Here is an 18759-nt window from a genome sequence, read left to right as displayed (position 1 = left end):
TTGTTGCTCTTTCTTTGTAATAAAGTTTTCTCTTACATAGTTTACAATTCCAGAAGTAGAACTTGCATATGCACGGGACAGTGTAAGCCACCTGACACTGTATCTGAATTTTTACTTTACTAAAAAGTCATGGGAACATAAAAACACCTAGAAGCCACATCTTCCCACAGACTAGGGAATACTCAATTTCAAAATTAAAGCTCTTGGCAGGAAAAAAAAAAAATTACCACTAGATTATTTGGGTATTTCAAGCCTGGCTACAGGGGCTTTTCACTGTCAAGAAAAAAAAAATCCTGTCACCTGCATTCTTAAGAAGATGATAGCAATACAAAGATTAGGTTTCTAAGGTTATACAGAAGCGGAGAAATTAGAGGATGCCCCTTCTTCTTTCATTACACAAATAAAGCTTTCCAAATATTAATCCAGGACATTATTAATACAATAAAGGGGAAACTTACCCTAGATAGAAGCCCACATTAAAAATGATCTAGCAGGTTTTAGGTTGCCTGCGTCATCTCAAGCCTTAAGCTCCATAAGAGAACGAGGCTAGAGCATCTGCTTAGCAAGTCTGTGAAATACCTAATTGTTCTGCAAGAACAGTTTTTCCCACAACTTTGAAATTTTGTGAAATGCAAACTTTGTACCTGAAATCACCTTAATTTAAATGAAATAGACAGAAAAGCAGGACACCAGCAAAACACTTGTCTGACCAATATCAGTCTGAGACAGGTATTGTAATCAGAAACAGATTATGTACATACCAATTATGCCATGAAGGGCCCACAGCCTTGATGTAGGTTAAACAGCTGCTTCTGGATTTACATAAGATCCCAGAATAGAAGCATATGGAAAATGAAAGTGATTTTTAGTTTTTGATAAAGTTAAAAATATTACAAACTTTTAGCTTTTATTGAAAATTAAATATATTAGCAAAAGCAAGATTTAAGAAATATTTTACAAATGATTTACATACAAGAAAGCCAGTATCAGACATATTCACAAATATGCAAACCTTTAATTACAAAAAGTACCTATTGGCAGCATGATGCTAACCTTGCCACTGCAGTGTGCTGTACTATTGATATGAATAAGGCATAGAACTCACATTTGCACCAACTTAAAAAGTTCAAATAAAACTTTAAGCTTTTAAATCCTGGATGCACAATCCCCAATGCACACACGCACGCACACTCCATGATTTCTTCTTCTAAGCTCTATAAACTAGGTGTGTGCTCTGGAAGAACAGCCAGCCTGAAAAGCCCAGTAGAAATGTCACTGGTACTAGTATTTAGTTTTCAGTTTCCTCTTTAACATGTACAGGCCTAGATATGTAAACCATATTCACAGTTTAAGTATTTGTAGACAGAAGTACCTTTTTTTTTTTGCATCTGTTCCTTAAAAGTGGCTCTCAGTTCAGCATATAGTTCATGATGTCACCTGTTTTGTGACGCATACATTTACAAGATAACTTAAAAATCTGTGCCATATTCATGGTCAAGATAATTCAACAAAAGTAGTAACATCCAACAGTGACATTCAATACTATATTTCAAATATTTGTGCAAACAGCAAAAGAACAATTGTATGAGGCAAACATTTGCAAAACCTTTAATACCTCCGCAACATTGTAAACTTGGACTGTCAGCCTTAAGTCCTGCACTTCCCACAGCTTTAAAAAGTCCGTGGCTAAAATTATATCAAGTCTCAAAAAAGTTCTCTTCTACATAGTGCAAATTGTAATGTAGATAATGTGAAAAACATATCTAGCTGGATTGACTTTGTGCAATCATCAGTGGTCTTCTCTCAGAGCTGAAGAACGTGTGCATTCAAAGAACCACGTGGTTCAGGAAGTCAGGAGGGTGGGGAGGAGAGAGAAAAAGCAGTTCCATTACACTTCTCAAACCAGTGCTAGATGTGCAAAGGCAGAAAAAATTCCAGCTGCTACTACAACCAGAACAGAGTAACTTTTCAGGAAGACGCAGGCGGTTAGTCACTTGGACTGGTCTCTAGAAAAATATGTGAGTATATGCTGGATTTTTATCAGACGGTCTTTCAAAGACATCATGGAGAGAACTGACAGCTGATATCTGGGGTCTACTGGGAGAACAGCTAGAAGCCACCAACACCAAGCAGGACCATTGGGCATCGCCTAAAAAGAAAAGTTAGGTTGGTTACGCATAACCAATGTAGTTGACTAACACGAAGACAACAAAAGACAAAGTCATCAATGACTAGTTTGAAGTTTGAAACTAACTAGAGAATTCCAGATCCATGAGGTCAGAAGGGTTCTGAAGGGATCTCTTCTGATCCCTGCCCAACTGAGAAGTCAAATAAATTGCAGTTAAACTAAGCTTGATAAAGTCATTATTTTTAAGACAATAAAGGAAGCTCATAGCTTCCTTGGGAAAAGATGGCTAAGAATAGGACAGTCACCTAGTAACAAGCCTCCCCGATAAAAACTAAATCCACTACCTATCATGCTACTCTTGAAGCTTGAATATTCTCAAAGCCTAATGCTTTCATTACAATTGTCTCTGTTACATTTGAAGGATTCCTCTATCACCTCCCAATTCCACTCCCTTCTCATTACCCTCCTAGACAAAGCAGGACCACTTATCAGTTCCTTCCAAGTTGATAAAACATACTATGTCACTGTTTCCTGTATTTTTTTCAGTTCTATACTCCAAGCCTTAGATGTCATGCCCAGAAGTGGACATAATACTCTTCAGCAGAGGTCCTATCACTGCAGAGAAGATTAATTACCTCAGATGGCTTGCAAAAATGTTAATGGTAGTGGTACATTCCAGGATGACATTTCCTCCCTTGCATCTGCATCACACAGTTGACATGTTTGTGTTCTATATAAATGGCTGCCCCGCTAGTTATACTGGTTTTGCACACTTACTCGTCTTTCCTAGCATGTTGTTTTAAAAAACTGTTTTTTCTTTATTAAATTGTTCTAAAATCACTTCTGAATTCATGCACTGGCCTCCACAGTATCTACAGTCCTCTCAGACTAGTTCATACAGTCTCATAAAAACATGCAGCAGATGGGTGAGAGACAGGCTCTCATAAGATCCCACTTCATATATAATCCCACTTTAAAAGCCAAAGTTTAAGTATTTTTAAATGTTACTTTTCTCCAGCCTCCACTCTCTCAGGATCTCACCAAACTGAGCAGACCTCTCCTATGAAGAAAGGCTGAGAGAGTTGAGGTTGTTCAGCCTGGAGAAGAGAAGGCTCCGGGGAGACCTTACTGCAGCCTTCCAGTACTTAAAGGGGGCTTACAAAAAAGATGGGGACAGACTTTTTAGCAGGGCCTGTAGCGATAGGACAAGAGGTAATGGTTTTAAACTAAAAGAAAGTAGATTTAGACTAGATATAAGGAAGAAATTTTTCCCAATGAGGGTGGTGATACACTGGAACAGGTTGCCCAGAGAGATGGTAGATGCCCCATCCCTGGCAACATTCAAGGTCAGGTTGGACGGGGCTCTGAGCAACCTCATCTAGTTGAAAATGTCCCTGCTCATTGCAGGGGGGTTAGACTAGATGAGCTTAAAAGGTCTCTTCCAATGCAAACTATTCTATGATTAAAATAGATTGCTGCAGCTTGTTTCTTAAGAAACATTTGTCAAATCCTAGCAGCTGCAGCAGTTTATGGCACTAGCGCAGAAAGGGGGAAAGCAATTTGTGATTACCTCTTTACCAAAGATTACTACCTGCACATCTCACAGGGAAGAAAAACATACTTCCCCCCAATTTTAATTCTAACAGCTTTACACAAACCAAAAGTGGAACGTAACATGTTCTCAGTTTACGAGTTTTATCTCCACAGCAGCATACCATCTTCTCGTGCAAAAACTGTTGAACGGTGACAGAATTGCCTTTTGTAGCTCATCATAAGAGAAGTAAGATGCAAACCTTATGCCTTCAAAGTTGGGAAAAAAAGTTCTTTTTTCCATTTAATATTTAGCAGTTGTTAACAGGGTTTTTATTTTCAGAAATAAGCACCTAGTAATTGATATTAAATGATGTCTCACCTGTATATTTTCCTCCCTGTCAGGCATTGGCCCAAAGTGCTGAAGAATTTGAATGCGAAATTTGTTTCTTAAGTTTTGGAACCAACTGCAGGCCTGACTGTAAACAAAATTGTGAAGTTCTCTCAGTTTCTTTAGTTCTTCTTCATCAGCAACCTATAGGAGGAATGTTATGAAAATATCGTTTGACATAAAGAAACAATTAATGTGTTTAAGCTAAAAATCAAAACAAACATTCAATTTCAACTATATTTAGATACATTTCTTGCATTCACCTACACCTTGATTGCTAATGACTGAGTAGTAAAGAAGCACAGTGATATTTTAAAAAGTTACAGCTTCAAACTATTGTTCAAACAAAAACCACAGTATTTCTTTGTTGCTTTGTATGAATAAAAAAATTAAGCTAGCTTCCATTTCTTCCACATGTTACCACTGAATTTTCCAGTGGTCTAGGGACCTAAAAATTTGAAACAGAGCTCTCAAAAACAAATCATGCAGAAATCTTGAGGTATTAATACTACTAAGTATTTATATAGCATTCTGGGTACCATGACATCTTCCAAATATTCGATGTCTGCAGTGCAGTAACCATCTTTCATCCCTCTCCGTAAAACTCTAAATCTCTTTCCACCAACTGTATCAACAACAGATCGTCCATCAGGTAGAAAGTGAATGTTCCTAATTTGCAGCATGCATCCAAAATCTGCAAAACTAGAAAAGAGACCGTGTCAGTAATGCAATTACACACTTCTGAAGGACACTTTTTATAATTAGGAAAAAAAAAAAAAAGACATAAGACATGAGAAGCTTGGAATTAGGGTGTAAACCTACCCATTTTGAGAATCACTTATACACATCCCGAACTGTTTAGTCCCAGTTTCAATACTTCTGCGAATCATTAGTCGGTATCTTGGCTCAAAGACATGTAGAGGGCAAGGCACAGTAGGATATGCCATAGTGCAAACAAACATCGGAACATTCTTGGTCAAGCTTCAAGAGAACATCAAAAGAAGTATGTGGCTTAAAAATCTAATCACCGAACTATGCTAAGACAATACATTTTTTTTTCAGTATGTTTGCTATATTTGAGGTCATAAAGCACTTTTCAAAGTTTGTAATAACTTTCATAAACAATAAAAACACATACTAGTAACAGTGACTGAATACCTAAACAATACCTATGTTTTCAAATATCAATTTGAAAACATACTGGACAGTAAACCTCACTCAGCTATCGGTTAGCAAGTATATAGTTGGTGAATGAAAGGCTTTGTTTTGGGGACAGATATATTAGTTACTTTTTTCCTTTTTGTTTTAGTTACAGCCATAAAAGCCATTATGCCCTCAGAGTCACAGTCTTCCTGGAACTACAAAGATGTAGCAGTAACTACATAGTAGCTAGGTCACCATTTAGATAATTTTCAATGATGGACTCCAGATCACAAGATGCAACCCAGGGTATAATCTGTACCTTGCAATATGCCTCAGCAGGCCTAACTGAAAAACAAATTATTTTTTCATGCTCTTTTATAAAGTATGCACAGTTGACAGTGGATATAAATGAGTTAGCATTAAAACATTAACACGTATTTAAATTTAATACCTTTCAGACTATAAAACATAATTCTACTGTACGGACTCTGTTACCTTAATTGAATGAGATACAGTTTTCCAACATTCATATCTACAATACATGATGCTTTATAAATCTGAAGAATTCTACTAGAGATAAACATCAAGATCACAAAAAAATCCCAATGTTTTCTTTTCATCACATCTATCTTTATATAATTAATGTCCATCATTAACTGCTTTGAGAGAAATTCAAGTATCCGAGACTCTGCAGCCAACTCAAGAGGACAATTCCATTAACAGCAGCAAAGCTAAAATTGAAGCTCCACGACAGTGCACGCAGAAAGAGAAACAGAAGGGCAAATGTATTTTGTACAGGACTTAAGAGCTTCACATTGCTATTATCAAAGTGTGATTGATTTCCACAGTAGTTAAAAACTGTTAATTTTCTGAGATACACATTTAAGACACCAAATCAACATGTGTCTATATGCCTTCTTGCATCCATATTATGCCATTATTAATAATAACAAAAATGATGAAACATTTCTAAAAAGGATTTCCATACTAATCTATCAAGTTTTCTACATAAAAGACAGCAAGCTTACTTGGAGTGTTCAGCTGTTTCTTCAGCATGAATTCTTTTTCTCTCATATAATTCATCAGACAAATATTTCATTATTAATTCCTCCAACAGCTCTGTGATGCTGTATTTTCTGCTTGCAAGGTACTGTAAGCAATTTAAAAAAAAAATATTTCTTTTCATATATATTAGCAAAAAACTTGAGAAAATGCAGCTTTTATTTAAGACCATTAGATGTGAAATGTGTCATAAATTAATTTAAACCATGAAACCTTACAGCTCTGAAGTTCTTATGTTTCATTACTTAACACCTAAAGTTACTCTACTATTTGAAAATGAGATTATGTATTTTAGTTCTTAGCGTCTGACAACTCTAGTGTCTAACTCAGTTTGTACTTATACGCTTACCAGAGACAGAGTTGGATTTCCCAGGTCATACAGCCATACAAATGAGGAAAGTGTACAGAAATCACAGAGAGCTTTTACTGAATAGTTACCAAAGTTTACAAACACTCAGGATTTAATTACACCGCTAAAGTAGATAGTGACAGAAACAGAAAACCTCTAAGACCCTGAGGCAAATCTATACAACTTGTGTTGACTTTGAAATTTGTCTCAAGTGTTTTCTTTCTAGCATCAATCCAAAACCCAAGTGAATCCCAATTGTTGGGTTTAAGTGAAACATCCTTTAAAATAATACAATATTTGTATTTGTGAGCTATCCCGAGAAACAGTACCTCTTTCAAACTCTCCTTACAGAGTGGACACTGAGGAGCATGGTCTAAACACCGTTCCAAGCAACCTTTGCAAAAAGTATGTCCACAAGGGGTTGTCACTGGCTCAAAGAATAGCCTGAAACAGAATTATTATAAGTTAGATACCATGGCAAGTGTGTGTTTTGCTAAAAAGTCAGTGATTGACCTCTTTAATTTCTAAGACTAGTTATACCATAAATCAGAAAAAACTAATCCCATGTCTCCTTATTCTGCTTCTTCCCCTATACTGCAGTTTGTTTCCATTTACCACTGCACCACTCATTTTTTGTGTTTTCTGGTAAATCTGGACACATTTCAACACTCTAAATATCTAACCATTTATCCCAATGTAAAAAGATTTCGGTCTCACTATATAGAGATTCAGAATACGCAAAACTAAGTGATTATTTGAGGAGCTAAATTGTTTTAATAGCGGTATTACACACTAGTAACGTAACTATGGACAGTTTAGTATACACCATGTGTTTTAAGGAATCTATTCTGAAAACAAAGACTATTCAATAAGAGCTTCCAAATACATCAGCTACATTTAAGTAGACTAACATTCTTAAGTATCTACATCCCCCAGACAAATATGAGGTTCACAGGCAATACTTCTAAGCATTAGCCTTCCCAAGATAAGTTAAATAATTTTGTTGACTGAAAAAAACCCTAACATTTAGCCACAAAAGATCCTGTCCTTTTTAGGTTACCAGTTAACAATGCTACGTTTAATTTAAAAGGCAGTTTGGTTAAAATAATGCTGTATTATATATCACTGTAGCAAGTGACCCATTTAAATAAATATTTAACTGCTGGGGTAGAGGAGGGCTGAAAATTATTGACTGATAGCAGAACTCATCACAACCAGTAAGTACCTCAGTTTATATGTGCAACAGATATGTGGCCAAGCATCTATAATAGAAATATTGAATCAAGGAGGAAATCTTACCTCATACATAGGGAGCACTCAAAATCTGATACATCAATCAAATCCCTTGGAATTGTTCCAAAAGCCAGTGTCATGTCCCTTTTTGTACTTTCTAAGGAAAAGCAAGACAAAATACTCCTTCAAAGAAAGGCACAAGACAGTAAGCACTTTATATTTCAACGTAAGTGACTGTTTACCTCCTTGCTTTTTGTGTTTGTTTCTTCCATCTTCACATACAACTGTATCCTGTTCGGAAAAGGAAAGCTTTCTTTTCAACAAAGCACCTTTTTCTTGGCCAGAGAGAAGGGGTTCAGAAGACACTCGCTTTAAGCCATCTTCCTTGGCAAGGTCTTTTGTTGAATTAAGAGCATGGGCAGACTGTGCACGACTTAAGCTTCCACTGACAGGCTCTGGTATCTCTGATCCTCCTAAACTCTGTAATAGTAAGATGAGCTGAACTGTACTTAAAGAGTAACACAATTCTAAGTATTTGAAATGTGAACATGCAAAAATATATATATGCCAAACTGATATCCACAGTTAGTTCATTAGTTAACTAGAGGAACTGGATAAGTCAAGACAGTATTCAAATTTGCTTAGCATTAACAATTTAAAAACCTTCATCTACTTAAAAGAGAAGAAAAACTGTATTTCTCTTTATTGTGAAGTCACTAATATCAAATCTCAGTATCTTCTAAGTACATCACTGGAATGAGGAGTCCAACACTCCAAATGAAAATACATTACTCCCAAATCACAGTTCTTTTCTTCCAATTTAGCCAACTGCAGAAAGTCAGCATTTAGGCTGGAAAGTAAGTATGACAAGATGCTGGAACATCTGATATTTGCTTTATCAGTTAAAGAGAAAAGTTATCCTATAGTTTTTGTTACCTGCTCAGGACAAAGCTGTAAGTTGCAGTAAGACTCAGTCACCTCAGAACCAAATATAAAAGGTTTATTTCGAATATGTGGTGGATTCCAAACAGATTCCTTCAGACTCTCTCCTAACTTTTCTGGTGACAGCACATCACACAATGTCTAGAAAACAAACAGCTAGATGTTCATAACAATAATAAAGCTAAGTCTAGATCCTTTTTCATAAAAGTACATACCAAAAATAAGAATTTAATCTATATGAAGTTATCCTCATAAATAGATCCTTATTTAATCAGTAACTGAGAAACAGTTGAGAAAAAGCAGAAACCTACATACCTGTATTACTAAAAAGAAATTTATCTAGAAATCTTTTCTACTACAAGTGAGTGAGCTCTTCGAGCAGCTACATATTATCAATTCATTATCATGCAACTTCTTCAATGTAAATTTTTATTATAATAGAAAAATTGTTGTGTTCTGGGCACAAAACGGTTCAACTTAAGAGTATTTAACTTGATGCCTGCTTTCCAGTTTTCTAGATTTTCAAACTTCAATAGCATATGTACTTTGAAATGTGTACTTAAAACTTGCACATTGGGACTATCTCTTCAATATAGTATGATATATCTTGAAAGGATCTAATCTGCCACTTGAACCTTCTCTGTATGTATTGAAGATTTTTAGATGCTCAAAGCCTGCCATAATGGGAGCTTTCTAAAGGAACCAAGTCTGAGATAGTAATCCAGTTTCATAAATAAAATTACCCTTTCTACTTCTAGCTTGGCTGGAAGAAAGTCCTCATCAAGGGCTAAGCACTGTAGAAACAGTTGTAAGGCATCACCTGCAAAGCCAGAGTCTTGCAGCACTTTTCCTTTCCAGAAGTAGACCTGAAAAACATATAGCATGAAGACATTTCTAAAGAGTACGTAGAACTGCAATTTTCATCTTACAGGCATTACAGAGTCAGAATTAAAACCTTCCATGACAAAAAGAATGTAGCTCTTCAACAAACTTCTGTTTCCAACAGCTGTGCAGTGTGTCATCTATATGCCTTGTCTAATATACATCCCCTACAGTGTTTGAAAAGAGTCATGGCACAGGCTGGGTTTAGTCTCCTTCCAGTAAATTTGTTTTGACTTACATGAAGGGTTAACCTGACTATTGCTGAATTCACAATTCACAAAAGGCCTTAATTTCCCCTTTCTGTGAGCCTTTAGAGGGGATATATATATAATAATAATGCATATTATTACATAACCTCATACAACAGCCTACAGGATACCCTTTTTGCCCTATGTTTCATTAAAAGCCTTATGATTCCAGCCCGCAGGAGAAGGATAACTACAAAGAAAACAATCCACACAACCATGCATCCCTTACATACATCTTAATCTACATTCTTAACACAAAACAATGCACTTTTGTAATTGCTGCCTCCAACTATATTTTATTCTTGAACACTAGACAGCAACTAAGGGCAAAAAAAAAAAAAATCTGTTTACTACTAAAAAAGGGGAGAAAAGTCTACTGAATTTTTCTGAACCTACCTGTAACTTAGAAGTCCCTTATCTACCTTATCTCAATTTTTAAAAGTTGCATTTGCAGTAATATAAATACAAGTTAGATAAAAACAATAGTTAACTAATAAAAGTTAGATAAAACAACATCATCTAGTTGTATATGAGATTTTGGATAACAGGACAGAAAACTGAATTTAAAAAAGCAAACAAAAAAACAAACAAAAAAAATCCCAGAGTGCAGTTTGTATGGAACGACTGCTAGTATTAACAGTTGAGTCTGGTAAACAAGGCTGTCAGATGAGGGCATGCATCATCTTTGATGGATTTGGGCAATATCATTAAGATGTATCCTGAAAAACGAAAGTATGCTAATCTTTCTCTTACAGACAGTTTGTTTTCCGACAGAGATAAGAATTGTTAGAAGAATCTATCAAACCAAGCTTAGTTAAGTGAAGTGAGGTTTCTTTCTGAACAAACAGAAAGAACAGTAGACAGTACTACCAATGCTGACAGGCAAAAAGTAGGATGCTCTCTGAATTTGCAGTAGCCATGGAACTGCTGAACACAGGAGAGACCAAGGCAACAGCAGTTATCTCCCCTTACGTGGCAAGATCTTGCTGCTCCTGCTGTGCTCAGCATTTAGACAGTGCTTCAATATGCAGCATCTTACAGTTCTGCAGGCCAGTGACCCCCCAGCTGCCTGCACTATTTGCAAAGCTCAGTTCCCACTGAATTTCTTCAGGCTTTTTCAAGAAAAGCTTTCCAAGATAACACAGCAAAGTGTCCTTCTCTTAATAAAAAATAAGAAATAAACAAAACAAACCTGAAACCCCAGCTGTTACAGGTTACATCACCATAAACTATCCAAACTCCAAGTACTGGAGCCACTGAAAAAGGGCCCCAAACACATGCTTATGCTTTTTAGCCAATACTATTGCAAAAGAATTTATTGCTTGTGCTAAATATTTTTTGACTCTTTGGTAGCATTTGGAAAAGAAAACTGTGTTGTCCTATTTATATAACAAACTGTTTTACCAATAAAACTCAAAAACTATGAGAGAAATGTTGACTTAACATACAGCCAAGAATCCTAGTCCTGACAGGCAACAGCGCTCACTCATCTCATGTGATATTCTCAAGTAACAGATAATGCTTAAAATGCTCTGACTTTGGGAAGTACAATCGAAGTATAAACACTCCATGGAAGTTCTGCTTTCAAGCAATTACAGCTGGCTGCACAATTTCACCCAACCACCCAGTCAAATAACATTAAGCTGAAGTTAAGTTTGTAAATACTTAATAACTTTTCTTAAAAGAACACATAGAAGTGTTCTGATAAAGAAATAAAACAAGTAACTACAGACAGCACAAAAGCACTTCATAATACTTCCCAAGAAGTCAGTTCTACTGCACTTAACCCTCATCCAAAGACACCATTCTTATGTCATGACAGGAAATAAAAATACCCAAAGTTTTTGATGAAGGCTAAATTAACAGTTCCAACTAGATTCATGAGTCAACTTCAACCAGCTACTCAGGTAGCTGATCTTGTTTCTTAACTTGATGCAAGTGTAATTTAGCATTCATTAATTTTATAGACAAACACAGATTCTGAAAAACAAAGAGTTCATATCAACTTACCTCTGGCCAATTTGGCATTTTAGAAATAACAAAATTTAGATCTTCTATGGCTGTTTTATATTCTTGGAGGCCAACATATGACTCAGCTCTGTAAATTCTTAGCATCAAGTCCCTGGAATCTGAAGACAAAAATTAAGTAACATTTTTAATAATTCAGAAATTTATAATTTTTAGATATGCTTTCATAGTGATATGTCATAATCACAGCTTTTTGTGCCATACTATTAATGTTACTGGAGTACATTCTCCCCCACCCCACTGTGTTTGGGTAATAAAAGCAGCAGTAATTCCAGGCTCATGTCTTTCAAGCTAAAGATCAAATTTTGTACCCTCTAATGTATCTTGCAGCAGCAAAAAAAAAAAAATTTAAAAGATCTAACACTGAGGCTGACAGAATAAAGTATTGCTCAGTACTGCTGTGACAACAAAAAATGAGGATTAAGTAGACTTTAGCTTTACAGTACACCCATTCAAAACCACAGAAATATGGTAATTAACTGTACTTGTATTAAAAAGTCTAGGTATTACAAAGTTTGCTTTCAAACATTCAAGTTTTTTAGACTGTCATTTTTTTTTTATCATGCCCAACCCCTTCCAACTATGGCTGGAGACACAGACGCCACTTTCACAACGGTATCCATCTGTTAAGTACCAGAAGTAGGCTTTATCACTATGTCATCTGAAAAGACATAGCCAGTACCAGAAGGCCTTTAACACCAGCTGGCAACCCTGTTATAAGGTGTTGTACTAGTGGGACTCCTGCAATGGGAAAACATTAGCATATCTTCAGTAAAGACAAGTTCTCATGTCCAACATACAGCATTTTGCACTTTCAGTAAACCTCTAAATGGGAAGCACACCCATCCCCATGCTACTAAAACTATGGTTTTCATAACACAACTAACTGTAGTTCTTGCTTGGAAAAAATGCCAGCGCACATGCTTTGTTCTTGATTTTTTTTTTTTTTTAAAGACACCTGTGTTTTTCTTTAAACAAGATAAGCAAGTCAAGCATTGGTGTACTGTAAACAATACTAAAATTAGAGGTCTTTAAGTGTTTCAACAAGATTTTCTTGGGAGGGGATCAGTTCAATTTGATGTGCTATCTTAATCTATTTGAAATGTCTGGTTTAAATTTTCATAATTTCCAACATTAGCTCATCTTACATTTAAAAGTCAGACTGGTCAATGCTCATGTATCCTGTCATACTGCTTTCTATTTAGACCCACAATGCTACATGTAAAAAGACCTTAATGGAAAAGAAAGGGTTAAGAAAATCAAAACTGACAGATTTCACAGCTGAAACTAAAGTTTTGGAGTCAGACAACTAAAGTGTTGTCTTTGGAGTTGACAGTTTCCCTTCAAACACAAATATTCCCAAAGCTGGTCTGTTTGGTTTTTATTTTATCTTAGACATAATAAAATGTTTGTATTAACAGAAGTCTGGGAAATTGCCTTTGTCTAAATTAAACAGGTAATTCTGCAAGCAGAAGAACTCTGAAGCCTGCTTTCCTGTGCCTTTGTGTTTTGTGACTGCTATAGCCTAGTAAGGCAGGAGCTCAGATCAAACTCTTCAGACTGTTTTTTCTATTGTATTTGACTTTTTAGTGTCCAGCAGTTAGTATCAAACCAAATTCTTTCCTTCAGAGGTAGCAGTAAGTGCAGGTCTCTGTTCTCTGATAAGCTACCTATTTGCACATAACCATCTTTTTCAGACTTTCAAGTGTAGAAGATGACCTGAGGAACTTCCAAGCGTTCCTCTTTCTAGAAGGAGGGTAAGGGATAGTTTGAAGATAAAAATACGAGTTCAAGTCTACAGCAGGTGGACATTTTGTCTATTTTGTTTTCAAAAAGAAAAGCATGGTTCCAGTTGCACTGGTACAAAACAGAGGGCTAGACATAGGAACTGGGACCTCAAATCTGCTGCTGAACACAAACACTGCCAATGAATGACCAATACATAAAACAAATCGGGTCTAAACATTTGCAGACCAAAAGACCTAAATTTATATGTCAAATTTGGCAACGAGAATTTAATTTCTAGGCTTTGTAATTGCAAAAACATCATTTTACAATGTTTCAGCATGTATTTTAACGTTTGCCACCTAAAGGGAAGATGCAAAATTATTTCAAATGCTTAGACCAAAGACTAAACAGAGCAGAACCACAACTTGTGCCTGAATTTTCAATTTCAGTAATCCAATATATTGTTAATACAGAAATCACTCACTTCTAGCATACCCAAAGACAAATGATTTTAATAAAAAAGACACCAAGTACTTTCAGTGAAGAACTGTGCATACTGATTATTATTACAGTAATAGGAAAGTGTAAAAAGGTGTACACACAAACGCCCACTCATGAGTTCTTTTTTAATACTATTTCCAAAGCACCTGCTCCTGGCTACTGTCAGCCTAAACGTACCAATACATGGACCATCTCTGGTCTGATTCTACATGCTTTTTATACAGTTCTTAAAAATATACCAAATTCTTCAAAATAACAGACACACACATCACAACCACTATGCAGAAAAACTTTAGGACACAGTATTTACTAATACAGTACCATAAGGTCACCCCAATGATCAGGGGTTGGAACACACAACCCATGAGAAGAGAAAACTGGGCTTGTTTAGTGGAAATCAATTCCTGAAGGCCTTGGGAGAAGACAACAACCTTTCACAATCCAGGAGGAGGCTACCTAGAAGACTCTCTACTGAAATGCAAGGCAGGGAAAACCACAAGGTGATGGTTAAAAACTGAAACAAGGACAGTTCTGACTTGAAATAAGGAGAAAAATTTTCCCTATGAGGATAATTAACCTTTGAGCAAGTTGCCCAGAAAGGTTGTGGAATCTTCATCCTTGTAGGTTTTCATGATCCAGGTGGACAAAACTTTAAGCAACCTGCTCTGAACTCAGTGTTTATTCTGCTTTGAACAGGAGACTGATTGGTCAACAGACCTGCCAAGGCCCACTCCAGCAGTGATGAGCCTGTGATTCGGACCAAATTCAAGCTTATTAGCTGTGTGTTTCAGGACACTTGATTAGAGACAAGTTGCACTTGGATTTTAATCCAACAGACTTCCTCTAAGTAAGCTATTTCATTTCAACCCCTGCAAGGAATATATTAACCATATGCATGTTAACATTCTTCATGTTTTTCAAAAGTCACTTTTGCACCATGGCAAATATTTATCTTTCAGATGTTTCAGGAAATGTAAGAAAGTGATGAAAAGATGCCAGCTGAGTAAGGTTTAGTGCCAATGCCTTATATAGGACATCAGATTTATGTTTATCACCGTTTTTTAGCTCTCTATCTGCACTGAAAAGAAACAAAGATGAACTAGCAGTGAGGAAACACTGAAACAGAACATGAATGACTTTGAACATTAATACATTCTTCTGCTACATCTTTTCTACTTCTAAGTGTTTTCAAGAATTCATGTTCTAGAGGAAGCTAGAAAGTGTACCAGCAGCTATTCATTAGTTCTCTATAGGCCTGAAATCACCTTCAATTTGTAGTTGTGAGCCCACAGCTCTAACTTGACATTTAATGTACATCTGCATTCCGATTCATGAAGTTCTTTAGTATCTTTACCAGAATATTTGGAATATTAATAGTTCTCAGGACTGAAGACATAGGAAACAGTTGTACAAGGGATCTTAAACTGAGCTTCTAGCACTTAATTCTACCACATGTACTGAATTTGAATAATAAAATTGTGGATAAGCATCACAGCTGATAACTACTCTCAAATTTTGAAGCCATTTTAAAGGCAAAATTTAAGATGTAGCTTCACAAAAAAAGGAATCAAAATTTGTTCCCCACAGATATCTAAATGGTAACTAGAGTCTGTAGAATTAATTTGCTCTTTTATTCTTTCAGAACAGGACCCCTGTAAACATTTGTGATCAATAATGGATTCATCAGTTTGTATCCTGAAGGCCACTGAGTTGACTCCATTTCTTTGTGACTTGTATGAGTCAATGCTGTTGTTCAAAACACACAAAGAAGAAAAGTCTGCCTCTTACAGTTCCAAGATTTAAAATAGATCAGACACTTTCTCAGGTCACATCTATCCCACATCCTAAATTTTGGAAACACCCTGGCAAATAATGCAGAATTGAAGGCCGCAACAGAACCTCTTTAAATTATGTTGCCAAAAGGCATATAAAATTATCTGAGATTTAATCCCACCTACATAGAAAACAGTTTATTCTGGAACTAGATCTAACATATCTCCCCAGAACAGATTGGAAGGATTAGACTTATGCAAGCTTTCGGTTTTTCCTCTGATGCAGACAACTGCACAAACATAATACACTTAATCTGTAAAAATACTAATTCCGAAATTTCTGAACAGAAATAGAGTGGCACAAATGAAAATGGAACCTCACAGGTCAGCAGGTGTTAAAATCCATAGTTGAAAAAAAGCAACAAAGGAACCTGTCACCGTATCCATCTAGGTATATCGATCACACAAATTAGACTCCCTCTATAAAGACTAAACTCTGAAAGCGTGACCGTATCTCAAGTGTTCGTGGTAGCGATCAATACAGGACAGTTCAAAAGTGTGCCTCTACCTCCCGTCTTTGCACCCTCTCTCAACAGTATATTATAAAACTTCAACCACACCCACCTATGATGTCACTGCCATTACACAACCTGTCCCCCTCCGTGCCTGTGTGCTTATGCAACTGGGCCCGGCCTGCTGGGAATTGTCTTGGTGACACTTAAGACTGTGAAAATAGGTCTCTCTCAGGAAACAAGGTTAAATACAGCAAGAGAATTCCTCTTGTCCATGCACAGCGGTTACTAAATACAAAACAAAACAAAGCTCACAAACTCTCCTGTAAACAAGTCCCACGAAAACATGTGGGGGTGGGAAAAAAAAGACATGAAGAAGCCCGGGCTGCACACTTCTCCGCGCCTCTGAAGTGTACCCCGCTACCAGGCGTGACGCTCAACTGAGATGCGAACAGCCTACGCGTCCCGTAATCGGTCCCCTCTGCTCCACCAGGCTATGGGGAGGTTCCTTGAACCCTCTCAGCAAACTCGGGAAAACTTCGGGTGTTCTTTATCGGTCCGTTTCGACCACCGACGGCCTCAGCAGCAGGGAAAGAGGAGCTGAAGGGCAGCAATGAAACGCGCACCCACCTGCTCCGCCACACTTCCAGCCCCCCGAGCCTGCCGTGCTTTGCTACCAGCTCGTAACACTCCGGCCGGGACAAGGGCGGGGAGCGAGGCGGGTGTCTGCGGCTCAGGCCCGCGGGACCGGGCGGAGGACCAGCCTGCTCCCCGCAAGCCTGCTCCTCACAAGCCTTACCTGCTCGCAGCGCCTGGCTGGCGGCGCCCAGAGCCTCTCGGAAGCGGCCCTGGGCCAGCAGCTCCTCCAGCCGGCTCCCGGCCCTCGCCCTCTCGCACTCGCCCGGGAACCACTTCTCCGCCAGCTGGTTGAGGACGACGCTGGTCCGCAGCGGGGCAGCGGCCGTGCTGGTGCCCCCCGCCGGCAGTAGCCAGTCCCGGCAGCGGCGGCAGCGAGCCCGCAGCTCCCTCCGGAGACAGCGGCGGCAGTAGGTGTGCCCGCACGGGACGGTGACCGGCTCGCTCAGGAACCGGCCGCAGCCGCAGCAGCGCAGCGGTCCCTCGGCCGCGCCCCCGCCCTCCGCCGCGGCCCCGCGGTCCCGGCTCCAGCCCAGCCCCTGCCGCAGGCGGTAGTTCAGCACCAGGCAATCCACGAGGGTGCCGAGGCGCTGGGGTCCGGCGAGGGGCCCGAGGCACAGCGACGCCAAGGACGCGCCCACCACTTCCTTCAGGCGGTTCCCGGGCACCAGCCTCTCGCCCGGCCGCGGCAGCAGCTCCCGCTCACGCTCTCCATCCGCCTCTTCGCCCTGGCTCCCGCTGCCGCCCGGCTCCGGCGACACCTCCGAGCCCACGGCCACGGGAGAGAACGCCATCGGCAGCCCGGCTCCGGCAAGGGGGGTGTGGCGCTCCCGCTCCGGCCGCCGGGCTCGGCTCCGCGCACGACGCTGAGGCACTGGCGGCGCGGGGAGGAGGAGGAAGCAAGACACCCTCGCGGGCGGGGTGTGTAGGGGGGGGTGTGTCACGTGCGCGTCTCTGCGCGCGCGACCCGGGGCCACGGTCCCCAGCCCCGTGGGGGGGGGGGGGGGGGAAGGGGGGGCGGCGCGCGCCCAGCACTGCCCCCCTTTCAAACCTCTGCGCCGCGCGCCCTCGCCCCGCGGGCTTACATAAAACGCGACGTCAGCGGACCGCCCGCCGGGCGGGCCGGCTATTGGTGGCGGGCGACGCCACGGAGGGGCGGGGCAGGAGGAGGAGGAGGAGGAGGGCGCAAGATGGAAGGAGGTTACAAAACAGCGCTCCATGCGCGCGCCGCGACGCGACGGGGCGGGGGGAGGGGCTGGCGCCGGGTGGCCGGGGAGCGAGTCAGGCGGGGCGGAGGGGAAGAGGGGGCAGGGGGCGGGCCCGCGCGGGAAGGCCCGGCCGGCGGTGGGGGGAGTGTCGTTCCCTTGGTGCCCCTCACGGCCCGCCCGCCCCGGAGCGGAGCCGCCCCAAGGCTGAGAGGGACCGGGGCGCGGTGGGGGGGCAGCGCCTTAGCGGGGCCGGGGGGAGGGGGGTAGTTTGCCGGGGGAGAGGGAGATGCCTGCGGGCTCCGGGTTGGCTCCTGGGAGCGGCGCCGCTCTGAGGAGCGGCTGCTGTGGTGAGGGCGGCCGCGCGGGTCGGGCGTTAGCGGCGCTGTTGGGGCTGGGTGGCGGGGCAGGCGGCCGAGCGCCAAGGGACGGAGCCGCCGGGGCGGGGAGGGGGTGTGTCTCGCGGGCC

General features: G+C 40.2%; 1 protein-coding gene across 1 annotated transcript; it reads right to left on the bottom strand.

Annotated features, from left to right (window-relative positions):
- Nucleotides 1-1990: 1990 nt before the first annotated feature.
- On the bottom strand, nt 1991-17879 carry LONRF1 (LON peptidase N-terminal domain and ring finger 1; the record flags this gene model as incomplete). The annotated part of the gene is made up of 12 exons (XM_081999127.1): nt 1991-2149; nt 4041-4193; nt 4589-4751; nt 4872-5030; nt 6221-6342; nt 6933-7047; nt 7903-7993; nt 8079-8316; nt 8773-8919; nt 9522-9644; nt 11919-12037; nt 17249-17879. 12 exons carry the CDS (start codon nt 17877-17879, stop codon nt 1991-1993), a joined length of 2220 nt encoding a protein of 739 aa, XP_081855253.1.
- Nucleotides 17880-18759: the final 880 nt, after the last annotated feature.

The sequence above is a fragment of the Phaethon aethereus genome (assembly GCF_964289735.1).
Source record: "Phaethon aethereus genome assembly, chromosome: 4".
NCBI classification, from domain to species: Eukaryota; Metazoa; Chordata; class Aves; order Phaethontiformes; family Phaethontidae; genus Phaethon; species Phaethon aethereus.
Note: the sequence above shows the minus strand (reverse complement) of the source record. Positions and strands in the feature narration are given on the sequence as shown.